The sequence below is a fragment of the Scyliorhinus torazame genome, chromosome 7 (assembly GCF_047496885.1).
Source record: "Scyliorhinus torazame isolate Kashiwa2021f chromosome 7, sScyTor2.1, whole genome shotgun sequence".
NCBI classification, from domain to species: domain Eukaryota; kingdom Metazoa; phylum Chordata; class Chondrichthyes; order Carcharhiniformes; family Scyliorhinidae; genus Scyliorhinus; species Scyliorhinus torazame.
In genome coordinates, this window is record NC_092713.1 from 195,139,243 (window position 1) to 195,167,236 (window position 27,994).

Consider the following 27,994-nt stretch of genomic DNA (forward strand, 5'->3'; position numbering starts at 1 on the left):
GTTAACTGAGGTATAAGGTGAGTTCCCTGTTTTCATCCAACGACAAATCTCGAGGATGATTACATGAGTATTGAAGTCACATGACAGGTGTGGGTGAGTGTAAATAGAGTGCAGTGGGAGGCTTGGAGCGAAGACAGCTCGACACTGGCAACTACCAATGAGTTTGGCATCTCCAGTCAAAAAACAAACCTGGCAGACCCAAATCCAGAATTGCAGTTAATAGAAAATTCCTTGGCAGTGTGTGGGTTATAGAAATTTTACTGATACTGATAACAATCACATTTTTCTCACAGCTAACAGCAAATGTAAACTGACTGGTAGTCTATATGCAAATATTAGCAATAAGCGTAACATTCCAATACCTTACATACCTACAGTAATCCTGTTACCTACTGATACTTACAGTGGAAATATTGCCACAATACCTCTGCACTGCACAAGATTTGGTAAGGCTCCACAGTTGATGCCACTTTCAATGGGCCCCATCTCGCTCCCTATCGCCTTGGACTCTGGTTTTCTCTTGAGTTCAGTATGAAGGTGACAACTCTGAACTTGGAGCCTCACTCAGAGGCTTGGACTTCACACAGCCAAAGTTGGCAGGTACAACAACCACTTGCATTGTTGTAGTGCCTTTAGTCTGGCAAAACATCACAAGGCACATCACAGGAGTGTCATTGAACAGAATTGGACATGAAGACAGGAGGGGATATTTGGACAGATGACCAAAAGTTTGGTGAAAGAGGTGGGCTTTAAAGATTGTCTTCAAGGAAGAGTTAGAGATGGAATGAGAGAAAGGTTGAGGGAGGGATCTAAACTGAGAGATTGCAAAAGGGCATTTCCCTGCAGGTTTTTGTACCTTTCCTTGTTGACGGTTTATCCTATTCTCTTTGAAACTACAACCGAGTCTGCCTCAATAACCACTTAGCCCTAAGTCTATGAAACCTTCTTCTTCCTTTCCACTTGGTTCTTTCATTCAGAATCCTCAGCCTCCATCTCTGCTTATTCAAAGTAATGTCCCCAGGCTTCATTCGCTGATTTAGTGGGTGCTCCTTTCTCTGCACCACTCCCACTCACCACGCTACAGCCAACCCATTCTTCACCGTCTCTGTCTCTCGTCTCCCTCAGTTCCTAGTGAACCACCAGTCGATCCCAATGCTACTGTGGTGGGGGCCAGAGATGGGAAATTATAATTGTGGTGCTCTCCCAGGCAGGGAGTGGCAATGCTCAGCAGATTCATTCCCTATTCCTTGAGGCAGCTAGGCATTCGGAGAAGATTGGTACCCCTAGTTGTGGCACAGGAATGACAGATGGCTATTTAAGTGAGATACGGGCATGTGGCTAACAGCAGTGGTTACACTACACTGAGCGAGGGCCAACATGCTGTGGTAAATGTCCATAAGTTGCTAGCACATTCACCACCCGAGTCAGAAGGTCATGGATTCAAATCCCATTGCAGAGATATGAACATGAAGTCCAGACGCAGGGCAGTACCAAGTAACTTTCATATGGGTCTACTTCCTAAGGTGTCTGTAAAGGATTGTATGTGACTGAATAAAGAAGAGCAGGGGAATTCTCCTCACGATTAAATAACTTGCCATTTATCTGACTGATGTTTGTGGGAGCATGCTGTGTTCCAGCAGCCCAAGTACATCATCGACCACACTTTCAACATAACAAGCTGGCAGTGAAGCACTTTGGAACGCTCTGCTACAGAAAGGTGAGCTTCCTCAGGCAGCTCGCTCACTGTCACAGTGAAGTTCTGCAAGTTGAAGCACGGGCGCAGTGCCTGCTCTCGGCAACAAGTACTTCCATTGGCACAAACTCCTTTCCAGATCAAGGTTGGAAACCATTCCAGTGGTGAGTACATTTGGTTTACCCAGTGTGCAATAATGCGCAAGCAAGCCATCTGTTCTTTCTCAAAAAAACAACAACTTTTACTGCGAACAGTCTGTTCACGGCAGCAACTGATTAGGTCGCAGTCAAGTCAGTTGTTAGTGTTTACAGTACTCAATCACTGGATCGGGGCCAGTTGCTTTGTAAACAGGAAAGAAAGCGAGAGCAGTACCTGTGATGAGGCCTGAATCCTTTCTGGAATCAGTTGCAGAATGAAACAGTACAATCAGAGGTCATTCAGTTAGAAAGAGCTATTGAATTAACCCCATTCTTCCACTTTTTTATTCCAGTACTGCAAGTTACTTTCCCCCTCTTTTCAGGGTATATATCTATTTTCCTTTTGAAAGTATATTGAACATACTTTTTTTGGATAGTGCATCATAACAGCTTGCTGCATTAAAAAACTCATCATCTGGTTCGTTCGCCAATTACCTTAAAACTGTGTCCTCTGGTTACTGTTCCACCTGCCAATGAAATAGTTTCTCCCTATCCGTTCTATCAGTTTTGAATGTGTCGATCAGCTCATAGAAGAGCACTCACCATGTCCTATTGACTCTTTGCATAACTGAGATCCCTCACTCCTTGCATTATTCTGGCTAATCTCCTTTGCACCCTTTTAATATTCTTTCTAAGATGTGGCACCTGCAATTTGATGCAAAGTTCTTGACCAGTGATTTGCACAATGTCCTCATCTTTGAACTCTATGGACGGAAGTTTCCCATTTTTAGGCAGAGATGCAGTGGGAGGAAAAATGGTGTGGAAGCCACCAGCCCCAACACCATAATCCCAGCCAAGCTCATATCAAAGTTTCAAAACCTTGGACTTGGCTCCCCATTCTAACTGGATCCTCGACTTTCTGACCCAAAAACCACAATCAGTAAGAATAAACAACAACACCTCCTCCACAATAGTCCTCAATACCGGGGCCCCACAAGGCTGTGTACCTAACCCACTACTATACTCCCTATACACACACGATTGTGTGGCAAAATTTGGTTCCAACTCTATCTACAAGTTTGCTGACGACACGACTGTAGTAGGTCGGATCTTGAATAACAATGAGTCAGAACACAGGAGGGGGATAGAGAAATTAGTGGAGTGGTGCAACAACAATCTATCCCTCAATCCCAGCAAAACTAAAGTGCTGGCCATTGACTTCAGGAAGCAAAGTACTGTACACACCACTGTCTGCATCAACGGGGCCGAGGTGGAGATGGTTAACAGCTTCAAATTCCTAGGGGTGCACATCACCAAAAATCTGTCCTGGTCCACCCATGTCGACATTACTGCCAAGAAAGCACAAGAGAGCCTTTACTTCCTCAGGAAACTAAGGAAATTCAGCATGTCCACACTGACTCTTACCAACTTTTACAGATGCACTATAGAAAGCATCCTATCTAGCTGCATCACAACCTGGTATGGCAACTGCTCGGCCCAAGACCACAAGAAATGTCAGAACACAGCCCAGTCCATAACACGGGCCTGCCTCCCATCCATTGACTCGATCTACAACTCCTACTGCCTGGGGAAAGTGGGCAGCACAATCAAAGACCCCTCCCACCCCGCTTACTCACTCTTCCAACTTCTTCCATCGGGCAGGAGATACAAAGGTCTGAGAACACGCACAAACAGATTCAAAAACAGCTTCTTCCCCACTGTTTCCAGACTCCTAAATGACCCTCTTATGGACTGACCTGATTAATACTACACTCCTGTATGCTTCACCCGATGTCGGTGTCTATGTATTTACATTGTGTACCTTGTGTTGACCTATTATGTATTTTCATGTACTAAATGATCTGTTTGAGCTGCTCGCAGAAAAATACTTTTCACTGTACCTCGGTACACGTGACAATAAACAAATCCATCCAATGGTGGCATTCTCCACCATATCGTTCGGCTGACAGCGGATAAAAATTCAGCAACGGGCTCCGGTTGATCCAAAAAAAATTAAAATAATAAAAAACTCCCCCCCCCCGCCCCCCCCGCACCCCGCACAGCAGCTCCTTCCCATCCCCCAACAAAACACCCCCCATTCTCACAGCACTGCCCTTGCGCTTCTCCGAGTGATGCACTCACCTGAACGTCTCTGGCAGGTTCTGCTTGCCAGGTGCACGTCATGGGAGACTTGTCGTGATTCACAGGCCAACATAAATGGTTATGTAATGGAGTGGACGGATTGTGTGTGGTGTGGGGGGGTTTGCATTATCATGCATTTAGGCCTCTAAACCCGATAATGAGATGTAAATTTATTGCAATTGATTTCCCGATGTTGAATGGCGGAATTCACAACATCATTGGCGGCGAATGGGGACAATTGCATTTTGGGCTTCACGAGGGATTTTCCGCTCCTGCTGCCGATCCTGCCTGCCGAAAATGAGGGCGTAAAATCCCCTCCCACCCCCATGCCTGTAAATACTCCAAAAAGAGAAACACTGAAATAGAACATTACAGCGCAGTACAGGCCTTTTGGCCCTCGATGTTGCGCCGACCTGTGAAACCACTCTAAAGCCCATCTACACTATTCCCTTATCGTCCATATGCCTATCCAATGACCATTTGAATGCCCTTAATGTTGGCGAGTCCACTACTGTTGCAGGCAGGGCATTCCACGCCCTTACTACTCTCCGAGTAAAGAACCTACCACTGACAACTGTCTTATATCTATCTCCGCTCAATTTAAAGCTATGTCCCCTCGTGCTGGACATCACCATCTGAGGAAAAAGGCTCTCACTGTCCACCCTATCTAATCCCCTGATCATCTTGTATGCCTCAATTAAGTCACCTCTTAACCTTCTTCTCTCTAACGAAAACAGCCTCAAGTCCCTCAGCCTTTCCTCATAAGATCTTCCCTCCATACCAGGCAACATTCTGGGAAATCTCCTCTGAATCCTTTTCAATGCTTCCACATCCTTCCTATAATGCGGCGACCAGAATTGCACGCAATACTCCAAATGCGGCCGCACCAGAGTTTTGTACAGCTGCAACATAACCTCATGGCTCCAAAACTCAATCCCTCTACCAATAAAAGCTAACACACCTTACGGCTTCTTAACAACCCTCTCAACCTGGGTGGCAACTTTCAGGGATCTATGTACATGGACACCGAGATCTCTCTGCTCATCCACACTGCCAAGAATCTTACCATTAGCCCAGTACTCTGTCTTCCTGTTATTCCTTCCAAAATTAATCATCTCACACTTTTCTGCATTAAACTCCATTTGCCACCTCTCAGCTCAGCGCTGCAGCTTATCTATGTCCCTCTGTAACTTGTAACATCGTTCCGCACTGTCCACAACTCCACCGACTTTAGCGTCATCTGCAAATTTACTCACCCATCCTTCTACACCCTCCTCCAGGTCATTATAAAAATGACAAACAGCAGTGGCCCCAAAACAGATCCTTGTAGTACACCACTGGTAACTGGACTCCAGTCTGAACACTTCCCATCAACCACCACCCTTTGTCTTCTTCCAGCTAGCCAATTTCTGATCCAAACTGCTAAATCTCCCTGAATCCTATGCCTCTGTATTTTCTGCAGTAGCCTACTGTGGGGAACCTTATCAAAAGCTTTACTGAAATCCATATACACCACATCAACTGCTTTACCCTCATCCACCTGTTTGGTCACCTTCGCAAAAAACTCAATAAGGTTTGTGAGGCACGACCTATTTCTCCATGAATTCTGAGGAACTCCTAAGAGTGCCTAACGGATTCATTTGACAGCACTTTTCTGTTTGTGTTACCACTTAGCTTGCTGCCTGAACTGGACATTTTTGCAAAAGAAGGCCAGATTCTAGCTCCATCTCTTTTCTACGATATACTTTTTAAGAGCTGGATGGCTCACAAGTGGACCGCCTCCGAGCCCTCCCGGGGGCTCACTCGTTTCTTTCATTTCATCAAGACCCGCAACCTGCCCTACTCCATCGAGGAGGTCAGGAGTCTCCAGGGACTGCCAAATCTGCGCGGAGTGCAAACCGCACTTCTATCGGCCAGAGAGAGCGCATCTGATAAAGGCTTCCCGTCCCTTTGAACGCCTCAGCATGGATTTCAAAGGCCCCCTCTCCTCCACCGACCGCAACATGTACTTCCTGAACGTGATTGACGAGTACTCCCGGTTCCCATTCACCATCCCCTGCCCGGACATGACCACAACCACCATCATCAAGGCCCTCCAGGGTATTTTTACACTGTTCGGTTTCCCCGCATACATTCACAGTGATAGGGGGTCCTCCTTTATGAGCGACGAACTGCGTCAATTCCTGCTCAGCAAAGGCATCGCCTCCAGCAGGACGACCAGTTACAACCCCCGGAGAAAAATGGTCAGGTAAAAAAGGAGAACGGAACGGTCTGGAAGACCATCCTGCTGGCTCTACGGTCCAGGAATCTCCCAGTCTCCCGATGGCAAGAAGTCCTCCCAGTGGCCCTTCACTCCATCCGGTCGCTGCTCTGTACTACCACAAGCCAGACACCTCACGAACGTCTCCTTGTTTTCCCCAGGAAGTCCTCCTCCGGGACCTCGCTCCCAACCTGGCTAGCGACACCCGGACCCGTCCTGCTGCGGAAACATGTGAGGGCGCACAAGTCGGACCCGTTGGTCGAGAGGGTCCACCTGCTGCATGCCAACCCCCAGTACGCCTACGTAGCGTTCCCCGAAGGCCGCCAAGACACGGTCTCCCTTCGGGACCTGGCGCCCGCCGGAGCCCCACGCGCACCCGCACCACTGCCCCCACCCCCACCCTCCCCGCAGCACCTGACCGGAGGGTCAGTACTGCCGCCGCCCCTACCCAGTGCCGAACAGGCACTGACGCCCCCTACAGGCGCCCCTCCCTCCTGCCCACTTTTCGCCCCAACAGCGCCGCCTAGGGGTGACAAAGCTGCCTGGGAGGAAGACACCACGTTCACGGAGCCGCAACCGCCGGGGCCCCCACCAGGATCACCGCCGAAGCCCAGGCTCTCCAGACGGCCGACCAGGCCACCCGATCGTCTGATTGCTGCACCATAAACACTTTTTCTGTTACCCTCGACATCACGGTACCTCCATACCTGGTCCTACCATGCAAAAGGTGACAGTAACGCTGGCCATCACCCCGTTGGGTTCTTTTTAACAGGGGCTGAATGTGGTAATACCAGGTATTGCAGTACCTGAGAGGTGGATGACCATTGGCTAATGTACATAGCTCCGCCCTGAGAGGCGGGGTATAAGAACCAATGCCGTCCCAGCAGCCTTCACTTTCTGTATCGAAGCTGCTGGTTACAGTTCTAGCTGATTAAAGCCTATTAGTTATGACTCGCCTTGTCTCGAGAGTAATTGATTGTGCATCAATCCGACAACCTCCTATTTCAACAGATTGCATTTTAACCCACAAAAGCAGCACGAGTTATTTGCATATTCTGTGCCATGCAGTTTAATTTATTTATGCTAATTTCCTATCCCTTCTATTCTGCTGGATCAGTGACAATTGACAATTCTCCAGGTGGGACCCAGCTCCGTGAGGGTCAGCAGCAGAATCATTCAAAGGCCAGTGAGGGGGCATTAAAAAATCAGCTCAATAGCTAGCGTTCTCACAAACATCCACAGAAAAGACTCATGACAGGGTCACCAGATAGTGATAGAGAAGGGAAGCAGCCTGTGTTATGTCGAGCAGGATCTCATTATCTGCATTAAGATAATGAGCAGCTAATCTGTTTTCATGATACTGAAAGATAGATGCTGCCCAGGACACCAGGGACTATTACCCTAATTTTCTCTGAGTAGTGTCCATGTGATTTATAGAGTTCACCTGAGAGGGCAGATGGGACCACAATTGAGCATTTCATCTCAATGATCAGCCTCCTACTTCTAGCATTGAAGAAACAGCCTCGATGAAGACTAATCCCAAGAAACTCCCTTCCTAACAGCACTTCCTACTTACCACCATCTTCCCAATTAGAGAAGGGCAATAAGTGCTGGCATTGCCATTGATTCCTGCTTCCCATGAACAAATAAAAGGAAACTTGGTCAAGCTGGTAGTCTACTGGATGCTGAAGGTGCCTGGAATGGCCGTGGCCTTCTAGAAATGTTAAACAAAGAGAACTGGGGTAAAATGGGACACTCCTGAATTTTTAATATGTCTTTATTTTGAAGGCTATGAATACAGTCTTATTTCAGAATCATACACCATATACTGTAAACACTTTGCATCTCAATGCCTAAATGTAAAACTATCAGGAGCAGCCATCCAACACTGAAGTGTTCCCAATAAGGTAGGTTTCCACCCTCAACATTCTGCGTTGAATTTTACAGCCCCTCCCACTGGCAGGGTTTTCCGTTCTTGCCAAAGTCACTGGCGTTCTGGACAGCTCGTCGCATTTTACAGTCCGCCCCTCGCTGCAATGGGGCCATACAATTCTGCCTGCCCATGTGTCTCTCGGCAATAGATTAGCTTGGGAGATATATCAAATACTTCCCATACCGGCAAGTCCCTCCAGTTCCTATCTTAATACTTTGGGCGTGATTCTCTGGCCCTTCTCGCCAGCAGGATCTTCCAGCCCTGCCGATGGCATCAGCCCCCGCACCACAGTGGTTGGTTACCCGGTGGTGGGACGGGTGAGCAAAACACCATAAACATTGGTGGCACCGGAGGATTCTGCCAGCGGCCAATGTCGAGCCACCCCACCCCCATTGCCAGAAGGACTGGAAAATGCCGCCCTTTGCTACTCATTGACACATCTGAAGTAAAGAAAGGACTTGTATTTATATAGCAACTTTCATTACCTCAGGATAGACCAAAATAGTTTACAGCCAATGAGGTATTGCTGAAGTATAGCTACTATTGTAATCTGGGAAACATGGCAACCAAATTTCTCAAGGCAAGGTCCCACGAATAACAAGACAATAATCACTGGATAATCTCCTCTCTTTCGTGATGTTAGTTATCGGATAAATATTGGCCACGGCACAAGAACTCCCTTGCTCTTCTTTGAATAGTGCTGTGAATCTTTTTGTCAGTCTGAGATGGCATACAAGGCCTCAGTTTAACCTCTCATTTGAAAGTCAGCACATGCAACAGTGCAGCACTCCTTCAATACTGCATTGGAGTGTAAGCCCGGATTAGTGCTCGGGCCTCTAGAGTTGGCCTCAAACCTACACCCTTCCAAACGTCAGTCAAATGGGCAGACAAAGTGTGACATATTTTGTGGTATGATACTGCACCACGGGAGTGATTACCTGTTTTCTACAATGTTGCGTCTATCATGTATTGTACAATGAGCAGTAGTATGGTCTTCAGCTGCTTAGCTTCTAGAATTCTCTCCACTATGATATCTCTCTCCTCGCCTTTCAACAGTCCTTAAAACTTACGTCTTAGTTAGGCCCCATTTAGAATACTGTGAGCAATTTTGAGCCCCACACCTCAGGAAGGACATACTGGCACTGGAGCGGGTCCAGCGGAGATTCACACGGATGATCCCAGGAATGGTAGGCCTAACATACGATGAACGTCTGAGGATCCTGGGATTATATTCATTGGAGTTTAGGAGGTTGAGGGGAGATCTAATAGAAACTTACAAGGTAATGAATGGCTTAGATAGGGTGGATGTAGGGAAGTTGTTTCCATTAGCAGGGGAGACTAGGACCCGGGAGCACAGCCTTAGAATAAAAGGGAGTCACTTTAGAACAGAGATGAGGAGAAATTTCTTCAGCCAGAGAGTGGTGGGTATGTGGAATTCATTGCCACAGAGGGCGGTGGAGGCCGGGACGTTGAGTGTCTTTAAGACAGAAGTTGATAAATTCTTGATTTCTCGAGGAATTAAGGGCTATGGAGAGAGAGCGGGTAAATGGAGTTGAAATCAGCCATGATTGAATGGTGGAGTGGACTCGATGGGCCGAATGGCCTTACTTCCACTCCTATGTCTTATGGTCTTTGACCACATTTTTGATTACCTGTCCTTACACTTCCTTTTGAGGCTCGTGTCAAATTTTGTTTGATGGTGCTTGTGGGAAGCACACTCGGAGGCTACAGGCGCAACATAAATGCAATCTATTGTATATAAACAAAAAAAGACAGTAATAAATTACTAAACTGCTGTACCTGTAGATGATACAGGCAGTGTTCTGACACATGCTGCAGTTACTGAGGTCCTGGCCCGTCCGATAGAAGTTCCTCCTGAAATGCAAAAAATTAACACTCTAAATAAGAAAACTCGGTAAAATTCAACAACATTAATGTATTAGCAGTGGGCTGTATTACAGAGTGGAGACAGGTGCGTTCTTCAGGCATTGCAAACTGCTCAGAAACATCTGTCCGAATGAGTCATTATCACAGGGTTTGTTAATATCTTGTAACTCTCCATTCGCCTTGTGTTTTTGTTTAACTACATAGAGTCGCTGTGATCTAAAACATTAGGGAACTGAGTTGAGTAGATGCAGTTTGATATGGCCTCAAAAGGTATTCATGCTCCACATGAGCCTCCACCCCTCTTCATCTTCCCCCATCAGCACCAGCATATCCTTCTATTCCTTCCTTTCTCATGCTGGCATCCAGCTTTCCCTTAGATGTATTCATGCTGTTCACCTCAGACACTCCATGTAGTACTAAGTCCAACATTCTCACCATCTACTGAACAATGAGATTTCTAATCAAATCCCTATTGGATTATTAAATCCTTTTGTAACCTTAAAGACTTCTATTATGTGTTAGGATCCTGAATGAGAACCCAACTATTTTCAATTTGTAAAGCTGTGAGCAAATGTTACTGCACCACAGGAGTGATTTGATAATTCCCCCATCAATCTTTCCTAGCGTAAATGACTGGAATTTACTCCTGTACGTCCTCCACTGGTTGTATTTTTCTGGAGTTACTGGGAGATATTGCTGTAGTTTTCAGTGACTCAATTTAAATTGATTGGGTAAATAGACCATTTTTTGTAGTCCTGCCCTGCATCCAATTCATTGGCTGCCACAACGGGGTGAATGGTTTAGTGATTGTGTCAAATGTTGCAGTAAGGTCAGGAAAGACAATCAGTGATTCTACAGAATGGGCGCCTGTCCAAATAATGTCACTGAAGATTTGGATGAGGGGTGCCTCACTGTTGTGGGAGGTTGGAGAAGTTCAAATAAGGAGTCACCGGAGGAAGAGGCATGGATCAAGAAGGTAATAACATATTTAAGGACCATGAATAGGGAAAGTAAATTGGATGAGGGATGGTAGTTAGTGAGAGTTGTAGGTTTTTCTTTAATATAAGAGGACGATAGTTTCAAATAGGAACGTGAGAGTCCTGAGGAGAGGGAACCATTTACAAGACGTTAGGGAGGCACAGTGGTTTCTGCTGCTCCCTCACAGTGCCAGGGACCTGTGTTCAATTCCGGCCTTGGTGACTGTGTGGAGTTTACAAGTTCTCCCCATGTCAGTGAGGGTTTCCTCCGGCTGCTCCGGATTCCTCCTACAGCCCAAAGGTGTGCAGGTTAGGTGGGGTTAGGGGGATAGGACCAGCTGTGGGCCAAAGTAGGGTGCTCTATCGGCGGGTCAGTGTTGACTTAATGGGCCAAATGGTCTCCTTCTGCACTGTAGGGACTCTATGACCAATGACAGACACGACAACCTGTGGGAGTGTTTTGGTCCAGAGTTGAATATAGAAGGAAGTGGGATTGAAGGAAGGCGATGAGGATTACAAGGAATTAGCCTGAGATAGCTTTATTTTAGGGTGGCACGTGGCTCAATGGTAAGCATTTCTGTTTACGGCGCTGAGGACCCGGATTTGAATCCCGGCCCTGGGTCACTGTCCGTGTGGAGTTTGCACATTTTCCCCGTGTCTGCGTGGGTTTCACCCCCACAACCCAAAGATGTGCAGGTTAGGTGGATTGGCCACACTAAATTGCCCCTTAATTGGAAAAAAATAATTGGGTACTCTAAATTTATTTTTAAAAATGATTTTATTTTATAAACCATGACAGCACAGGAACCACAGGAGATAGCAATGCCGAGGGTGTAGCCTTGAATATTGGTAAGGCTGTTTGCATGATAGGAGAGGCTGAGGCAGGACAGGATGGAAATAAATTCATCGGGAAGGGAACAATGAAATTGTGACTGAAATTGCCAAGGATGAGGAGTTCCTGAGTGCACTGTCTGAGGAAAAGGAAGAAAGAGGATATCTCCTAGAAACCAAGGACTGGATTTCCCAGGGAACCAGTCCCCAACTCCTAGCTAAAAAAGGTCGGTGGGAGGGAAGTCCATCCATGATATCAACGGCTGCCCCACAGCCATTTAAAATTGGGAGTAGCGTTATTAAGGTCAGACTTTCGCCCCTTTCTCAGTTGGAAGTCTCAAATCCGATGGACCCAAAAAGAGGTTTTCTGCTCTTGCCTGACACCAGCATGTGTAGTTAAAGCTGCCACAGGCAAAATATTGGCGATCTGGTTTGGCGCCCATAAATTACCATTAACCAACTACGTAAGGACCTTGACAGGTTCAAAGGTGGGCGGACAGGTGGGTCATAAAATTTCAGACAGGTCAAGGTAGGTGGGTGAGCAGCAGGAAGGACACCCTCTGGATTTTACTTGCCACTTGTCTTACAACCCGCTGATGGGGGAATGTTAAATCTAGCCCTCACGTTGGGCTGGGGAGGGACAGTTGAAAACACAGATTCGAAGAGGTGGTGAGGATAATCGTGCAGAATAGCTGCTCCAAAAGGAGGAAAAGGCACTAGGGAAGGAATGGAATAACCTGATTGCAAATTGTTGATAATTGGTCAATATGTGGTCAATATGCGAATAGATACCAAATAGATACCAAGGTTGCAGGATGAGGGGATTAAGTGAAAGTGCAGCAGTCATAAACTGAGTTAAGGGATTGCGGGCGTCTTTTTAATGATACTCCCGGGATCACTTTCTGTCAGTGTGAAAAGTGTATTTTATTTACATTTCTTTTCCTGTCACCAGTTAACATCCGCGAGCTACGAAGGATCAAAACACTCAATATCAGGGGAAGGTTACAGTAAGCCCTATGATCAGATGCAACAGGACAGGTTTCAAACCCATTTACACAAAGGAATCTCCATGTACTTTTAGAAATGAGTCATTGAGTTATTAAGTCACAATGCGTAAGACTCAACAAGCCTACGGATTTTGCTTTGGCATTTTCCTCTTTCTCATCACACCCCTCTTAATCCTTATTATTTTGTAGTTCACTACAGCTTTTCCCCCGCCATGTTGCTTAAACTGCCCAGAGGCAGATGTGGCCCTGATTTAACATCTTGCGCGAGATCTTCTGGTTGTTCACACTGGTGGGACCTTCTGTTCATGCCGACGGGGCACCCCTGCCACTGGTTTCATGTTGGCGTGGGGTGGATTCAGTGGGACATCCCATTGAGAGCGGTGGGACCAGAAAATCCTGCCACCGGCCAACGGCGGGCTGCTTCCCACCACCAAGAAACACGCCATGGAGAGGCAAGAGAACCTCACCCCTCATCTGAAAATGGCACTTCTGACAGTGCAGCACACCCTCAGCAATGAGGTGTCAGCCTGCTTTATGTGCTTAGGTTTCTGGAGTGGGTTTTAAACCCACAGTCATTTGACTTTGAGACCAAGGGTATTACCATTGAGTTAAGGCTATGTACATAGGTTATGTACATTTGCACACAATTGGCACTAACCACTTTAAACTGTGCATGCACAGTTGGACACAAATACAAGTGCACTTTGCTCCAACGCTGGTTGAAATGGAAGTACACTGCATATTTGTTCCTTTCAACGGTTGTTTCCAAAGGTCCTCCACAATAGAGATTGAGCAAGTATTGACACACTCCTCGGGGCCTCTGAAGGTAAATGAATGGTTACAACACAGAAAGAGGCCAGTCGGCCCATTGTGTCAGTGCTAGCTCACTTTAAGAGCAACTCAGTTTATCCCACTACCCTTTCTTTTCCCATGGCCGAGCAAAATTCTTCTCTGCAGAGAAAATGCTGTTTTCAAAGTCACTATTGAGTCTACCTCCATCACACACTCACACAGTGCATTCCAGATTCTCACCATTTGCTGTTTAATATATTATTTTCTCATCTCACCTCTGGCTCTTTTGCCATTCACCTTAAATCAGTGTTCCTTGTTTCTCGATCCTTCTGCCAATGGGACCAGTGTATCCCTATCTACTCTGTCTAGACCCTTCGTGATGTTGAACACCCCTTGCAAAATCTCCTCCCAAACCTCTCTTCTCTGTGGAGAACAACATCAGCTTCTCCAATCTATCTATGTCACTAAAGTTCCTCAACTCCGGCACCAGCCCTATAAATCACTTCTGCATCGTCTCGAAATTGTTCACATCATTGCTCAAATGATGTTCCCCGAATTGGGCTTTTATAAACCTAGAAGACTTTTGGATTCACTTTTATGTTAGCTGTCATTCTCTTCAGATACTTTCTCCTTGCATCTCTTATTTTTCTTCATTTCTCCTCTGAGCTTTCAAAATTCAACCTGGTTCTCACACATCTTGGTGACCCTTTGCGAATATCCATGAAGTTCCTTTAAATACTGACACATTTCAGGGATACCCTGAAAAGACCAATGCATCCTTTGCAAATACCAGAGTATTTCAAAGATTCCTTCAAATGCTGACACATTATAAGCGCCCTCTGTAAATACTGGCACATCCCAGATGTAAATAATTATACATCCTAGGATTGCCTATAAATAGTGACCCATACCTGGAACCCCTGACAATATTGGCACACTCTGGAATCTCAGCTGAGAAGATGTGTGGATGTGTCTGATTGGCGCTCACAACCATCTGGCTCAGAGTTGAGAATGCTACGAGAGCCACATCTGACACTGAGACAGTAGTACATCAGGTAGACCTTTACCACGTAACATGAAAGTGTGAAAAGCACTTAAATTGACAGCAGTAGGTACAGTATTTACCCAGAGAGCATTTAATGACCTTGACATTAGAACTGTGTATTAATTCAGCTCCAGCACATTCATTGCTCTTGTCTTGTGTGGTTTTTTTCCTGTAAATCAAGACAATGGCTGGGATTTTCCGGTCCCTCCGTAGCAGATACAGCGAGTCAGCCAAAAGTCCATTAACTTTGGTGGCACTGGTAAATCCTGCCGATGGACAGGACTGGAAGATCCTGACAAATGTGTTGGTTTAGCTTCTGGGTCCTTTCTCCTTTTGAAGAGTTCAGCAGTTAAGTGATGGGGTCCCCCAAGTGTCCTCTCGTACCAGTCACTGCTCATGTGCTAACCTCAAATCCTCTGTGTCTGCGACTTAACTGATTGGACACCACCACTGAGGATCATTAATGTCCATGTGCACACAGACACAGATATGAAAGCACACACACAACACACAGACAAACACATGGGAGGCTGGTGGTGGGACTCTCCTGAGACTAAGTGTTGGCACCGGGGCAGGATTCGATGACTTCCATGACAGCAAAACTGGCGCCAATTCAGCGACTGTGGAAGGGCTAGCACGGGTGCCATGTGGAATGCAATCGATTCCAATGGGAAACGGTGCTGGATTCGCCAGATTCACGATTGACACTCAGGAGGCTGACAAGCTGCAGCCGCATATACACACTTCACTCCCCACACACACCATCCCCGACAACAAGATGACACTGGTTTTGCTTGAGGGTGACCATCCCGCTAATGGGTCGGCTGGGGCCAGACGTCACATAGGGTGGTGGCCTGGGAGGACACCCATATATTCTGCGGCCCCAAGTTCACAGTGGGTAGACAGCAGCATGCGCAACTGTATGGCTGCACTGCAGGCCGCGGCAATGGTGTTCCATGCCCCCCCCCCCAACCCCACAGCCCACCTCCTGTCCACTCCCCTCGGCCTTGACAGAAGCCACACCCCCCCCGGCCAGCGGCACGACTGTCAGCAAGCTATGGCGATGTTGGACACTTTCCAAACCCCCTCTCTCTCCCTCAGCAGTCACGCACCCGTTTCACGATTTTTAAAGCACAAGTCAACCTCACCATCGGGAATTTGCTCCGGTGGAGGCGGAAAATCGTGGAGGCTCCAGAGAATGTCAGGAAAAGCCAGCTAATATTCCAAGGATATTTTCTGTACGTGCGGAGTGGAACGCATTTACTCCGCTATCAAGGCATCGGAGAATTGAGATTTGGCGTGAAACAGCGCCCGTCACAATTTCGGTGTCAAAACCGATTCTCCGGCCAATCGCATTTCCCGATTCTGGGGCGGGATTCTCCGATATCGGCGCGATGTCCGCCAACCGGCGCCAAAAACGGCGTAAATCAGTCCGGCATTGCGCCGCCCCAAAGGTGCGGAAGTCTACGCATCTTGAGGGGCCGAGCCCTCACCTTGAGGGGCTAGGCCCGCGACGGACTGATTTCCGCCCCGCCAGCTGGCGGGAAACTGACTTTGCCGGGCGGCGCATGTGCGGGAGCATCAGCGGCCGCTCACGGCATCCCCGCACATGCGCAGTGGAGGGGGTCTCTTCCGCCTCCGCCATGGTGGAGACCATGGCGAAGGCGGAACGAAAAGAGTGCCCTCACGGCACAGGCCCGCCCGCGGATCGGTGGGCCCCGATCGCGGGCCAGGCCACCGTGGGGGCACCCCCCCGGGGCCAGATCGCCCCGCGCTACCCCCAGGACCCAGGAGCCCGCCCGCGCCGCCGTGTCCCGCCGTCCCAAAGGTGGTTCAATCCACGCCGGCTGGCGTGGGTTGACAGCGGCGGGACTTCGGCCCATCGCAGGCCGGAGAATCGCGGGGGGGGGGCCGCCAAACGGCGGGGCGTGATTCCCGCCCCCGCCGAATATCCGGTGCCGGAGAATTCGGCAACTGGCAGGTGCGGGATTCACGGCAGCTCCCAGCGATTCTCTGACCCAGCGGGGGGTCGGAGAATCCCGCCCTGGTGTCAGCCGATGGAAAATCCCACCCAGGATATTTATGCTGCTGTCCACATTGGAATGGATGTTGGCTGGGTTTAAAAATGGCAGTGGGTTTCGATTCCAGGATTCCTTTCCCCATTACCACCGACAGCTATTTTTATGGCACAGGATAAGGATGCATACAGCACTCCCGGCGTTGCACTGTCGGGGGCAGGAAGTGGGATTTTGATATTGGGAAATGGCCTGACCCGCTATTCCTGCTTCACAGATGAAAATCTCCCCGAGGTGTCTTGCAACAGTAAATCAAATCAGCAATTATATCTAAAGCACTGGAGTATAAGGATGCAGAAGTTATGCTGCAGCTTTACAAAACCCTGGTTAGACCCCACTTGGAGTACCGTAGTAGATCTGTGCACTGCACCTGAGGAAGGATATTTTGGCCTTGGAGGGAGTGCAATGTAGGTTTATAAGAATGATTCCTGGACTTCAGGAGTTATGAGGAGAGATTATACAAATTAGGCCTATTTTCCCTTGAATTGAGAAGGTTAAGGGGTGATCTGATCAAAGTCGTCAAGAAAAAACATGGCAGATAAAGATAAACTGCTTCCACTCATTGGAGATTCTAGAACGAGGGGGCAAAGTCTAAAAATGAGGGCCAGACCATTTAGGAGAGATGTTAGGAAGCACTTCTACACATAAAGGGTGGTAGAGGTTTGGAACTCTCTTGCACAAATGGCAATTGATACTAGATAAGTTGTTTATTTTAAATCTAAGATAGATTTTTGTTAAGCAAAGATATTAAGGGATATGCGTCAAAGGTAGGTTTCTGGAGGTGGCAACAGATCAACCATGGTCTCTTTGAATGGCAGGACAGGATCGAAGGACTGAGTGGCCTCCTCCTGTTCCTAGTTTTTACATTCATGGCCACTGGAGAATCGTCAGAGCGTAAACTGGGCTACCCCGCAAACATTATTAACTTTAATAAGATGTGAAGAGCTTGGTGGAGAAAAGGTTTGTCAGATTGATATCAGAGATGAGTGACTTCAATTCCATGGAGAGATTCAGAAACTGGGATTGTTTCTCCTTAGAGCAGAGAAGATTAAGTGATGATTTACTTTAAGGTATTGTGAATTATTGTGGATTTCAAAAGAGTAAATAAGGAGAAACTGTTTCCACTGGCAAGAGGTTTGGTAAATACAGGATACGGATTTAAGATCATTGGTAAAAGAATCAAAGGGGAGGTGAGGAAATCTTTTTTATGTAGCAAGCTTTATAATCAAGAATGCATTGCCTGAAAAGGTGGTGGAAGCAGATTCAGTCGTAGCCTTTGGAAGGTTATTTACTCCGCAAGGAAAGCATTTATATATTTTTGGGGAAAGGGCAGGAGAGTGGAGTAATTGGGCAGCTGTTTCAAAGAGCTGGCACAGACAAGATGGTACAAACTGTGCTGCAAGATTTTATGATGAACAGGAGCCGAGGTAAATCATGCTCCTTCTCCTGCCAACCTTGTCTGACTGGAACTAACTCAGCACAATTTGCTGGTCATGTGGGCCAGTTACTCAGTGAAGTTGCCAACTGAGGCAGGTGGAAAAGCTTCAAAACCATGACACAATGTGCAGAAGAGCAGGGGAGTTTGCTGCGATGTCCTGACCTGCTGTTCATCCTGAAAGCAGATTATCTGGTCAGTGTCGCATTGCTGTGTGTGATCTTGCTGTGCAAATGGTGACTGCCGTGTTTCCAACATTACAGCAGTGGCTACACTTCAGAATTATTTCATTGACTGTGAAGGGACTTCGTAAACAACACTGTGCCCATTTGAAAATATTTTCCCTCACTGACAATTACCAGCTTCTGAAAAATGGTTGGCTGAAGTAACTTTGAGGAGCTGCTGTGACTGACAATTAATCCACGCGCAGTGCTGAGCTGAAGGGTTCTTCAGTTAGTGATTGAATCTCTTCCTCCATTAATTTAACCACCTCACAAGACCACAAGCTAGACTTCTGCTTGATGCCTTCAATGGACACCACCGACAGAAAAGTATTTAAGATCTAAAATAAATGGACCAGTGAGGGAAAATAAAACTAAATGACGTTAGCATGGCGCTGTTTGTCACCCTGGTAAAATGGTGTGATCAATTGAATAAGAAACTTACGATGATGGAAGGGCAGCATGGTGGCGTAGTGGTTTGCACTGCTGCCTCACGGCGCTGAAATCCCAGGTTCGATCCCGGCTCTGGCTCACTGTCCGTGTGGAGTTTGCACATTCCCCCCCGTGTTTGCATGGGTTTCGTCCCCACAACCCAAAGATGTGCAGGCTAGGTGGATTGGTCACACTAAATAGCCCCTTAATTGGAAAAAATGAATTGGGTACTCTAGATTTATTTTTTAAAAAGAAACCTACGATGATAAAGCTGGTAGAGGTATAGTGAGCACGAGTAGATTGTTCAGCTCTTCAAACCTGCTCCGACATTCATTTTACATCCTGGTTGATCTATATCTCAATTCCATTCCCTGACTTTTCTTCACATCCCTCGATACCTGACCGAAGAAAAATCTGTCAATTTCTGTCTTGAAATCTCCAATTTGATCCCAGCATTTTGGGGCAGAGAGCTCCCGATTTCCTTTGTGTGAAATACTGATCCCTGGGGCGTCATTCTCCGACCCCCCGCCGGGTTGGAGAATCGCCGGGGGCTGCCATGAATCCCGCCCCCGCTGGTTGCGAAGTCTCCGGTACCGGATATTCGGCGGGGGCGGGAATCGGGCCGCACCGGTTGGCGGGCCCCCCCGCTGGATTCTCCAGCCCGGATGGGCCGAAGTCCCGCCGATAAATTGCCTGTCCCGCCGGCATGGATTAAACCACCTTTTGAACGGCGGGACAAGGCGGCATGGGCGGGCTCCGGGGTCCTGGGGCGGGGCGATCTGACCCCGGGGGGTGCCCCCACGGTGGCCTGGCCCGTGATCGGGGCCCACCAATCCGCGGGCGGGCCTGTGCTGTGGGGGCACTCTTTCCCTTCCGCCTCCGCCACGGTCTCTACCATGGCGGAGGCGGAAGAGACTCCCTCCACTCCGCATGCGTGGGAAACTGTCAGCGGCCGCTGATGCTCCCGCGCATGCGCCGCCCGGGGATGTCATTTCCGCGCCAGCTGGCGGGGCAACAAAGGCCGTTTCCGCCAGCTGGCGGGGCGGAAATCCCTCCGGCGTCGGCCTAGCCCCTCAATGTTGGGGCTCGGCCCCCAAAGATGCGGAGCATTCCGCACCTTTGGGGCGGCGCGATGCCCGTCTGATTGGCGCCGTTTTGGGCGCCAGTCGGCAGACACCGCGCCGTTTGGGGAGAATTTCGTCCCTGATTTCACCACCATGTGGATTTCCAGGTTTGGGCGTTTGCCATCCGTTCACGGCAGCAGGATTCTCATGTTCCGCTGCAGTGAATGGGAGATTTGGCTGAGCACCAAATTCTCTGTCTTCACTAGCAGCGAAAGCAGGTCGGACTCGCAACAGAGAATCATCAGTCTCATTTTAAGATTATGTTACTCATGCTTAATTCCCCCCAACGCACCCAACCCTCACTGAACTGACAAAAATAGTTTGCTGTCTCCAGTCGAGTCCTGTGAACACCTCAAACAAATCACCCCATAAATGTCTATAACTTGATGGAATACAAGCTATGTTTCTGCAACCGAGCCCGTAATTTACCCCTGAAAGCAAGTAATTGTGTCACTGTACCAGCGATTACTTGGAGGAAATATAAAATTAAACCTTGCTTTTAAAAGTTTTCAGAAGGCTGGTTACGTACCCTTCACATCTGCAATTCCAGGGCCAGTGATGTTTGTGAAGAGCATTTAACCCATTTTGTGTGACATTTCCATGTTCACCGTTCCCAAAGTGGGTGGGTGGGTTTGCTGGGTTGCTCGGGCAATACTACTTCATCCATTACTTCTGTGATGTTGGCATGAGACAGAGTTCAACTGATGAATCATTCTGCACTCAAGAGATTGTGTCACAATCAGTTTGGCTGAAGATTGCTTTCTTTTCCATGGCCAGTCCTTGCCGTCTGCCAATGAAATGATATTTTTCATGACACATGCCAAGACGGTATTAAGGCAGAACGATGGAGGCAATGATCTAACAGAAAGTAATGGGAGTTGAGGCTGTTTCACATTCAAGAACTACGACTGTGTTCTGACCTAGATACTTTGATGTGAGTCAGTGAATTATTGAAGCTCTCTGTGCAGAAACATTATGCAAAAGAGGAAAAAAAAATGAGAGTGGGATGGGTGAACGGGGAGAGTTGTAAAATTCACAACGTGTTGACAATATTACATTAGTGAATCAACATCCTAAATTGCCTCTCCAGTCCAGAAATACGTACCAATCTGATTGACATGACATTCAAGGCCCATTTAACATTACTACCTGAATAGTTGGTCAGACTTCACTGGAGCTAGCTTCGGATGCTCAGGTTATTGGAAGTCAGAGCTGTAGCTCATTTGCATCACAATATCACAGCAATTCAGCACTTGCTGAATGCGTAATGTCTGACCATCACCCACTACTCGTTCCTTCTAATGAACTGGCCATTACGGAATGACTATCTTTAACATACAAGAATCAGTAGATTAAGATAATGATACCAGTTCTTTGCCCCTTCGTCATGCGGCAATGGATCCATGCACCTTCACTCGAACCTATTTCAAAATTGATTAGATCTCTTGACAGTGCCAGTTTGTACTCAACCTGTGTTGACAAATCTCCTGCTCTGATTCTCTCCCTCTCCCCCAGTGGATGCATTTGATCATGGTTGGATTCAAATCCTGGAAATCCATATCTAGCAGCACTGTGGGAACACCTTCACAGAAGGTGGTTCAAGAATTACATTGAAAGTACTGCTCAGAAACAGGCTATGTGACCCTACTCGTCAGTGCCTGTATTTATGCTCTACGCACATTTCCTCCCACCCTTTCCCATTTAACTTGATCAGCATTTCCTTCCATTCCTTTCCACTCACGTAATTATCTAGACTTCACTTAAATGCTTCCATGCCATTCACCTTTACAACTACTTCCTGAAGCCGTGGCTCTCACATTCGAACCAGTCCTTGAGTAGATTAACACTTTCTGTAGTAATGCTGTATGGTCTTGAAATGTTTTCTGAGCTCTATTTGTTTTATTGGTGACTATCTTCTTTTTATAGCCCCTATTTTTTCACCCCGTAGCATTGGAAATATATTCTCTATCCTGACCATATGGAATCCCTTCATAACCGAAAAGACGTCGAACAGGTCCACCATCACCAATCTCCTCTCAATATAAAATCTTAAGAAGAAGGCCCATTTCCTCCTTCTCAAAGGCAACACACAGAGCGTGTCAAATGCTGGCCTTGTCACCGATGCCTAAGCCTCCAGGAATTAATATTTTAAAAACTCCAACCCCCTAATGCCATTCTATCATCCCTGCCTACCCTGCCTTCCTTCTTCAATCTTTTTCCACTTTGCGAGTTGGGTAAGGAGTGGTTCTTCCTCCCGTCCACTATGATGATAAGGCCGTGGGAACACTGGAATAATGGGCCAAGGGGAAGAAGCCCCATCAAAATAAGCTTTTATGGGAGTACAATTTATCCTCGTTAATGATATAGCTGGATCACATATAGCTGGAGTGCAGCCTACAGTGGTTGAAAAGCCAGTGGAAAGTCAAACAACTGAGATATTTCCTGGAATGTTTCCTGATTGTGTGGTGACAAGAACACAAAGCCACAGGTTGAGACAGGAGGAAGAGTACCGTTAGGGAGGCTAAAGTTCAGTTGTCTGAAACAATGGGCGGGATTCTCTGAAATGGAGGCAAAGTGCTTGCGCCGGCGTGAACGCCGTCGAGGTTCACGACGGCGCGAAACGGCCCCTATCCCGACCGATTCAGGGCCCCATAATGGGCTAGGAGCGGGGCCGCGTCATTTACGCGTGCCAGGCCTTGTCGCCACGTAAAGGCGGCGCCGCATACATGACGATGCTGGCGCCGCATAACTGGCGTCACCGGCGCATGCGTGGTTGCCGTCCCCTCCAAGTCCGCCCCGCAAGAAGATGTCAGACGGATCTTACGGGGCTGCGGAAGGAGGTCCTCCTTCAGAGAGGGCGGCCTGACAATTGGTGGGTACCGATCGCGGGCCACACCCCATTTGAGCCCCCCCCCCGGTGCAGGATCCCCCCTCCCGCAGGCCGCCCCCCCCCCCAGCGTTCCCGCGCTGTTCCCGCCGGCAGCGACCACGTGTGGATGGCGCCGGGGGGAACCCGCTGTTTTGGACAGGCCGCTCGGCCCATCCGGGCCTGAGAATAGCAGGGGTGCAGGAGAATCGCCATTTTGGGTGTCTCGGGCGATTCTCCGGCCTGCGCCGCGTGAAACTCGACAGGGCCGTTCTAGCCGCTTGGGAGAATTGCGGGAGGGCGTCGGACCCGCGTCGCGGGACAATTTGGTGACCCAGGCGATTCTCCCAACCGGCGCGGGAGCGGAGAATCGCACCCAATGTTTGATCAGGGGCGGGATTCTCCACTCCCACGCCGAAGTGCCCACGCCGTCGAGGTTCACGACGGCGCGAAACGGCCCCTATCCCGACCGATTCAAGAACCGATAATGGGCTAGGAGCGGGGCCGCATCATTTACACGCGCCAGGCCTTGTCACCATGTAAAGGCGACGCTGCATACATGACGCAGTGGGCGCCCTATAACTGGCGTCACCCGCGCATGCGTGGGTTGGCCAGTGCCAACCCACGCCTGCGTGGTTGCCGTCCTCTCCGAGTCCGCCCCGCAAGAAGATGTCAGACGGATCTTGCGGGGCTGCGGAAGAAAGGAGGTCCTCCTTAAGAGAGGATGGCCCGACGATCGGTGGGCACCGATCACGGGCCAGACCCCATTTGAGGCCCCCCCCCGATGCGGGATCCCCCCCCCCCCCCCCGGGCAGGCCGCCCCCCCCCCAGCGTTCCCGCACTGTTACCGCCGGCAGCGACCAGGTGTGGACAGCGCCAGGGGGAACCCGCCGTTTTGGCCTGGCCGCTCGGCCCATCCAGGCCTGAGAATAGCAGGGGTGCCGGAGAATCGCCATTTTGGGTGTCTCGGGCGATTCTCCAGCCTGCACCGCGCGGAACTCGACGGGGCCGTTCTCGCCGCTTGGGAGAATCGCGGGTGGTCGTCGGAACGGCGTCGCGGGAAAATTCGGCGACCCAGGCGATTCTTCCCAACCGGCGCGGGAGTGGGGAATCCCGCCCCAGATGTTTGGCAAAGAACAAGAGCAGGTGATGGATGAAGTGGATATCTTTGGTTCACGAAAGTTGGTTGAATTACAGCAGAAAGATTCAGAGATAAAGCAGTAGTATCAAAAAGCTTATGCGAAAATAGAATCTGAGTGTACATCAGAGTGTTATTACATTACAATTAATGTATTAATAAAAAAGATGGAGACTTTTACATATTCAAGCAGATGAGAAATGGGCAGACGTTCATCAAGTGGTATTACCGGTGGGTTATAGAAAGAAGGTTTTGCAGACAGCACATGAGGTTCCAATAAAAAGAGTCATTTAGAAGCAAGGAAAAGTCAAGCAATAATAAAAAATATTTTTTATGGCCTGGACTGCAAAAGGATGTTGTTGAATTATGCTGTGCATGTCACACATGTCAGGTAATAGGAAAACCTCAGGTGGTAATCAAACCAGCAACGTTCATACCTATTCCAGCATTTGAGGAACCTTTAGGATCCTAATTGATTGCATGGGACCCCCCTGCCTTAAACAAAAAGTGGGATTCAATTTCTGTTGACCATAATGGATGTGTTCATTCTGGAAACAATTCTACAAAGAAACATTACATCTAAGACGGTTGTAGAGGAGTTAACCAATTTTTTACTAGATATGGGGCTGGATTCTCCGATTTGAAAACTAAATGCTGACGTTGGCGTGGGAACAGTGGCGCTTTACGCCTGAAAAAATGGTGCAAAAGCTGCATCGATCCTCCATCTGGTGGGGGGCTAGCAGGAATGCAGTTTAAAGCCCCCTGCTTTACCTACCGATATGCCGGAAAAATTGCCGGGTCGATAGCCACGCATGCGCACGTTGACGGCCTGCAGCGGTCGTGCCGTGCAACATGGTGCCGGTCGCGCATGGACCCGGCATGCCAAAAAGTGCCCCTCTGTAATCAGCCTCACCACCCCCGGAACACCCCCCACCTGTGCCTTAGCCCCCCCCCCCCAAAAGCTCCGCCTGCCCATGGAACGGCTCCCCCCCGACTGTGGCGGTGCTGGACTCAGTCCGCAGACGCCACGCCGGGTTCACGGAAAAAAAAGGACAAGTATTCCACGCCATCGGGAACTCAGCCCACCAGGGACAGAGCATCGGGGAAGGGCCTCGGGTGATGTCCTGAGGCTGTCCCGACGGCGTGAGTTTTCAAGGGGGCGAGCATTTCAAAAGCAGCGGTGCCAACTGATTTCGGCGCAAATGGGGATTCTCTGGCCAATCGCCGAACGTGGGGCGTCATTCTCTGCCGGCGGGAGTCTCCGTTTTGCCGGCGCCCGGGGGTTTCCCGACGGCGTGGGGCTGCCCCACAATGGGAAACCCCATTGACCGGCCGGTGTTACGGAGACTCCCGCCGGCCGGTCGGGGCAGAAATGTGGCGGGGCGGGTAGGAGAATTTCGCTCGTGATTTCAGTGTCGGGGACCGGAGAATCCCACCCATGGACTTCCCAAAAATATGGTCGGGATCCGCAAAGTTATTCAAGAAAATTATGAATAATTTAGGAATAAAGCAGTTAACTTGAAGGCATATCATCCAGAATCACAAGGAGCATTCAAAAGATGGCATCAAACTCTAAAGATCATGGATGGGATTCTCCGTTGTCCGACACCAAAATCAGGAACAGCAATCGGGCAGAGAATAGTTTGTGACGCAAAATTGAGCAGGCTCAATTCAAAGTTGACTCCGGGTCGCGATGCTCTGCCCCCTCCAAATCGGCGCCATTGCGCCGCTCATAGTTGCAACCGCGTTCGCATGTCATTATCAAGCCTACCCGCGATGCTCCGCCGCCGATGGGCCAAGTTACTGATGGCGCGGTGCACGTGTGCTCTCAACACTCGTGAACCTAGTGTGGTGGTTGTCGAGAGAGAGGGGGGACGTACGGACAGTGTTCAGCACTGCCATACTTTGTCGACAGTCGTGCCACTGGCCCGGGGGCTTCTGCCAGGGCTGGAGGGAGTAGTGGGGGTTGGCCAAGAGGTGGGCTATGGGGTCGGGGTGGACGGCTATGTGGTCCAACACAACTGCCGCCATCTTTCCGGGCACGATCGGTGAGAGTATGGGGGGGTTGTATAGTGCGTGCGTGGCTGCAGCTTGTCAGCCCTGCGCATGTCCATCACAGACCCGGCGATTCCCCCACTATTTGTTGCGTGATCTGTGAGTGTTCCACGCGATGCCGGTGCTAGCCACTCACCGGTAGCAAAATTGTTGTGGGTGTGGCACCGATTTTTCTGACGTGGAACTCCACGGATCCTCCATTGGCGTCAGCATTCTGACGCAGGAACGGAGAATCCAGCCCCATGTTGTGGACCTATAGCCAGGATGATCTAGAGGATTGGGATAAAGGAATTTGATTTGTACTATTTGCAATTAGGGATGCACCTGATGAATCAACTAAATTCAGTCCATTTAAATTGATTTTTGGTCATGAGGTGAGAGGACTTAAATTGGTCAAAGAGAATTTTGTGAGTTAGCGTTTGGAGACTACTTTGTTGGACAATGTGTCAAACTTTAGGGTGAGATTACCTAGTGCTGCTGAGTTGGCTAGGAAACATTGAAAATTGTCACAACATGTGATAACAAAGAGGCGGAGAAGTGATCAAAAGTTTGTAGTTTTGTTAATGGAGAGAAAGTACTAGTATTGTTACAATGGTAGGTGAACCATTAAATGCAAGATTTAGTGGGCCTTATCAAACTAAAAGGAAATTAAATTAGGTGAATTATTTGATAAGAATGCCAAGCAGAGGGAACACTCAGAGAGTGTGTCATGTTAATATGCTCAAAAGGCATTTTGATAGAGAAGGAAAAAAAGGTGTTAATTGTTGTAACTCAGGGAGAGGAGATACATACAGATGATTCTGAATTTGACATTCCTCACAATAAATGTGATAATGAGGAAGGATTAAGAAATTGGGATACATTATTGAGTTACCTTCTGGAGAAAATTCCAGTTGCAGAGAGCTGTATCAGGGAATAAATTGGGAAGTACGAAAGTAATTATGTATGATGTAGATGTACAAATGCAATTCCCATGAAATAACATCCATATAGGCTCAATCCATTAAAGCTAGCACAGGTACAAAAGGAGATTGACAGCATACTTAAGGATGATATGATCAAAGTAAGTTGCAGCGATTGGAACTCACCGATTGTCATGGTTCCAAAACCGGATGGAACGCAACGATTGTGTGTGGGCAAGAGGAAGGTCAATTCAGTTACAAAGTCAGATTTGTATCCTATTCCTCGTTTGGAAGACTGTGTTGAAAAGGTGGGACAAGCAAATCTAAAGCTTCCACATCCTTCTGGTAGTGTAGCGACCAGAATTGAACACCATACTCCAAGTGTGGCCTAACTAAGGTTCTATACAGCTGCAACATGACTTGCCAATTCTTATACTCAATGCCCCAGCCAATGAAGGCAAGCATGCCGTATGCCTTCTTGACTACCTTCTCCACCTGTGTTGCCCCTTTCAGTGACCTGTGGACCTGTGCACCTAGATCTCTCGGACTTTCAATACTCTTGAGGGTTCTACCATTCACTATATATTCCCTACCTGCATTAGACCTTCCAAAATGCATTACCTCACATTTGTCCGGATTAAACTCCATCTGCCATCTCTCCGCCCAAGTCTCCAAACAATCTAAATCCTGCTGTATCCTCATTACAGTTCTCATCGCTATCCGCAATTCCACCAACCTTTGTGTCGTCTGCAAACTTACTAATCAGACCAGTTACATTTTCCTCCAAATCATTTATATATGCTACGAACAGCAAAGGTCCCAGCACTGATCCCTGCAGAACACCACTAGTCACAGCCCTCCAATTAGAAAAGCACCCTTCCATTGCTACTCTCTGCCTTTTATAACCTAGCCAGTTCTGTATTCACCTTGCCAGCTCACCCCTGATCCCGTGTGACTTCACCTTTTGTACCAGTCTACCATGAGGGACCTTGTCAAAGGCCTAACTGAAGTTCATATGGACAACATCCACTGTCCTACCTGC

The 27,994-nt window shown here is 48.3% G+C and overlaps 2 protein-coding genes across 3 annotated transcripts in view; one reads left to right on the forward strand and one right to left on the reverse strand.

Moving 5' to 3' along the window:
- Nucleotides 1-27,994, forward strand: part of LOC140426764 (dedicator of cytokinesis protein 2-like) — a 1,003,703-nt gene that overhangs the window by 530,406 nt on the left and 445,303 nt on the right. The window lies entirely within an intron of this gene.
- LOC140426765 (INSYN2B protein-like) overlaps nt 1-27,994 on the reverse strand; it is a 103,283-nt gene that overhangs the window by 52,425 nt on the left and 22,864 nt on the right. For both annotated transcript variants that reach the window (XM_072511920.1, XM_072511922.1), the window contains exon 3: nt 9,966-10,040. In XM_072511920.1, coding sequence (XP_072368021.1) covers nt 9,966-10,040 — 75 coding nt within the window. The remainder of the gene's footprint in view (nt 1-9,965; nt 10,041-27,994) is intronic.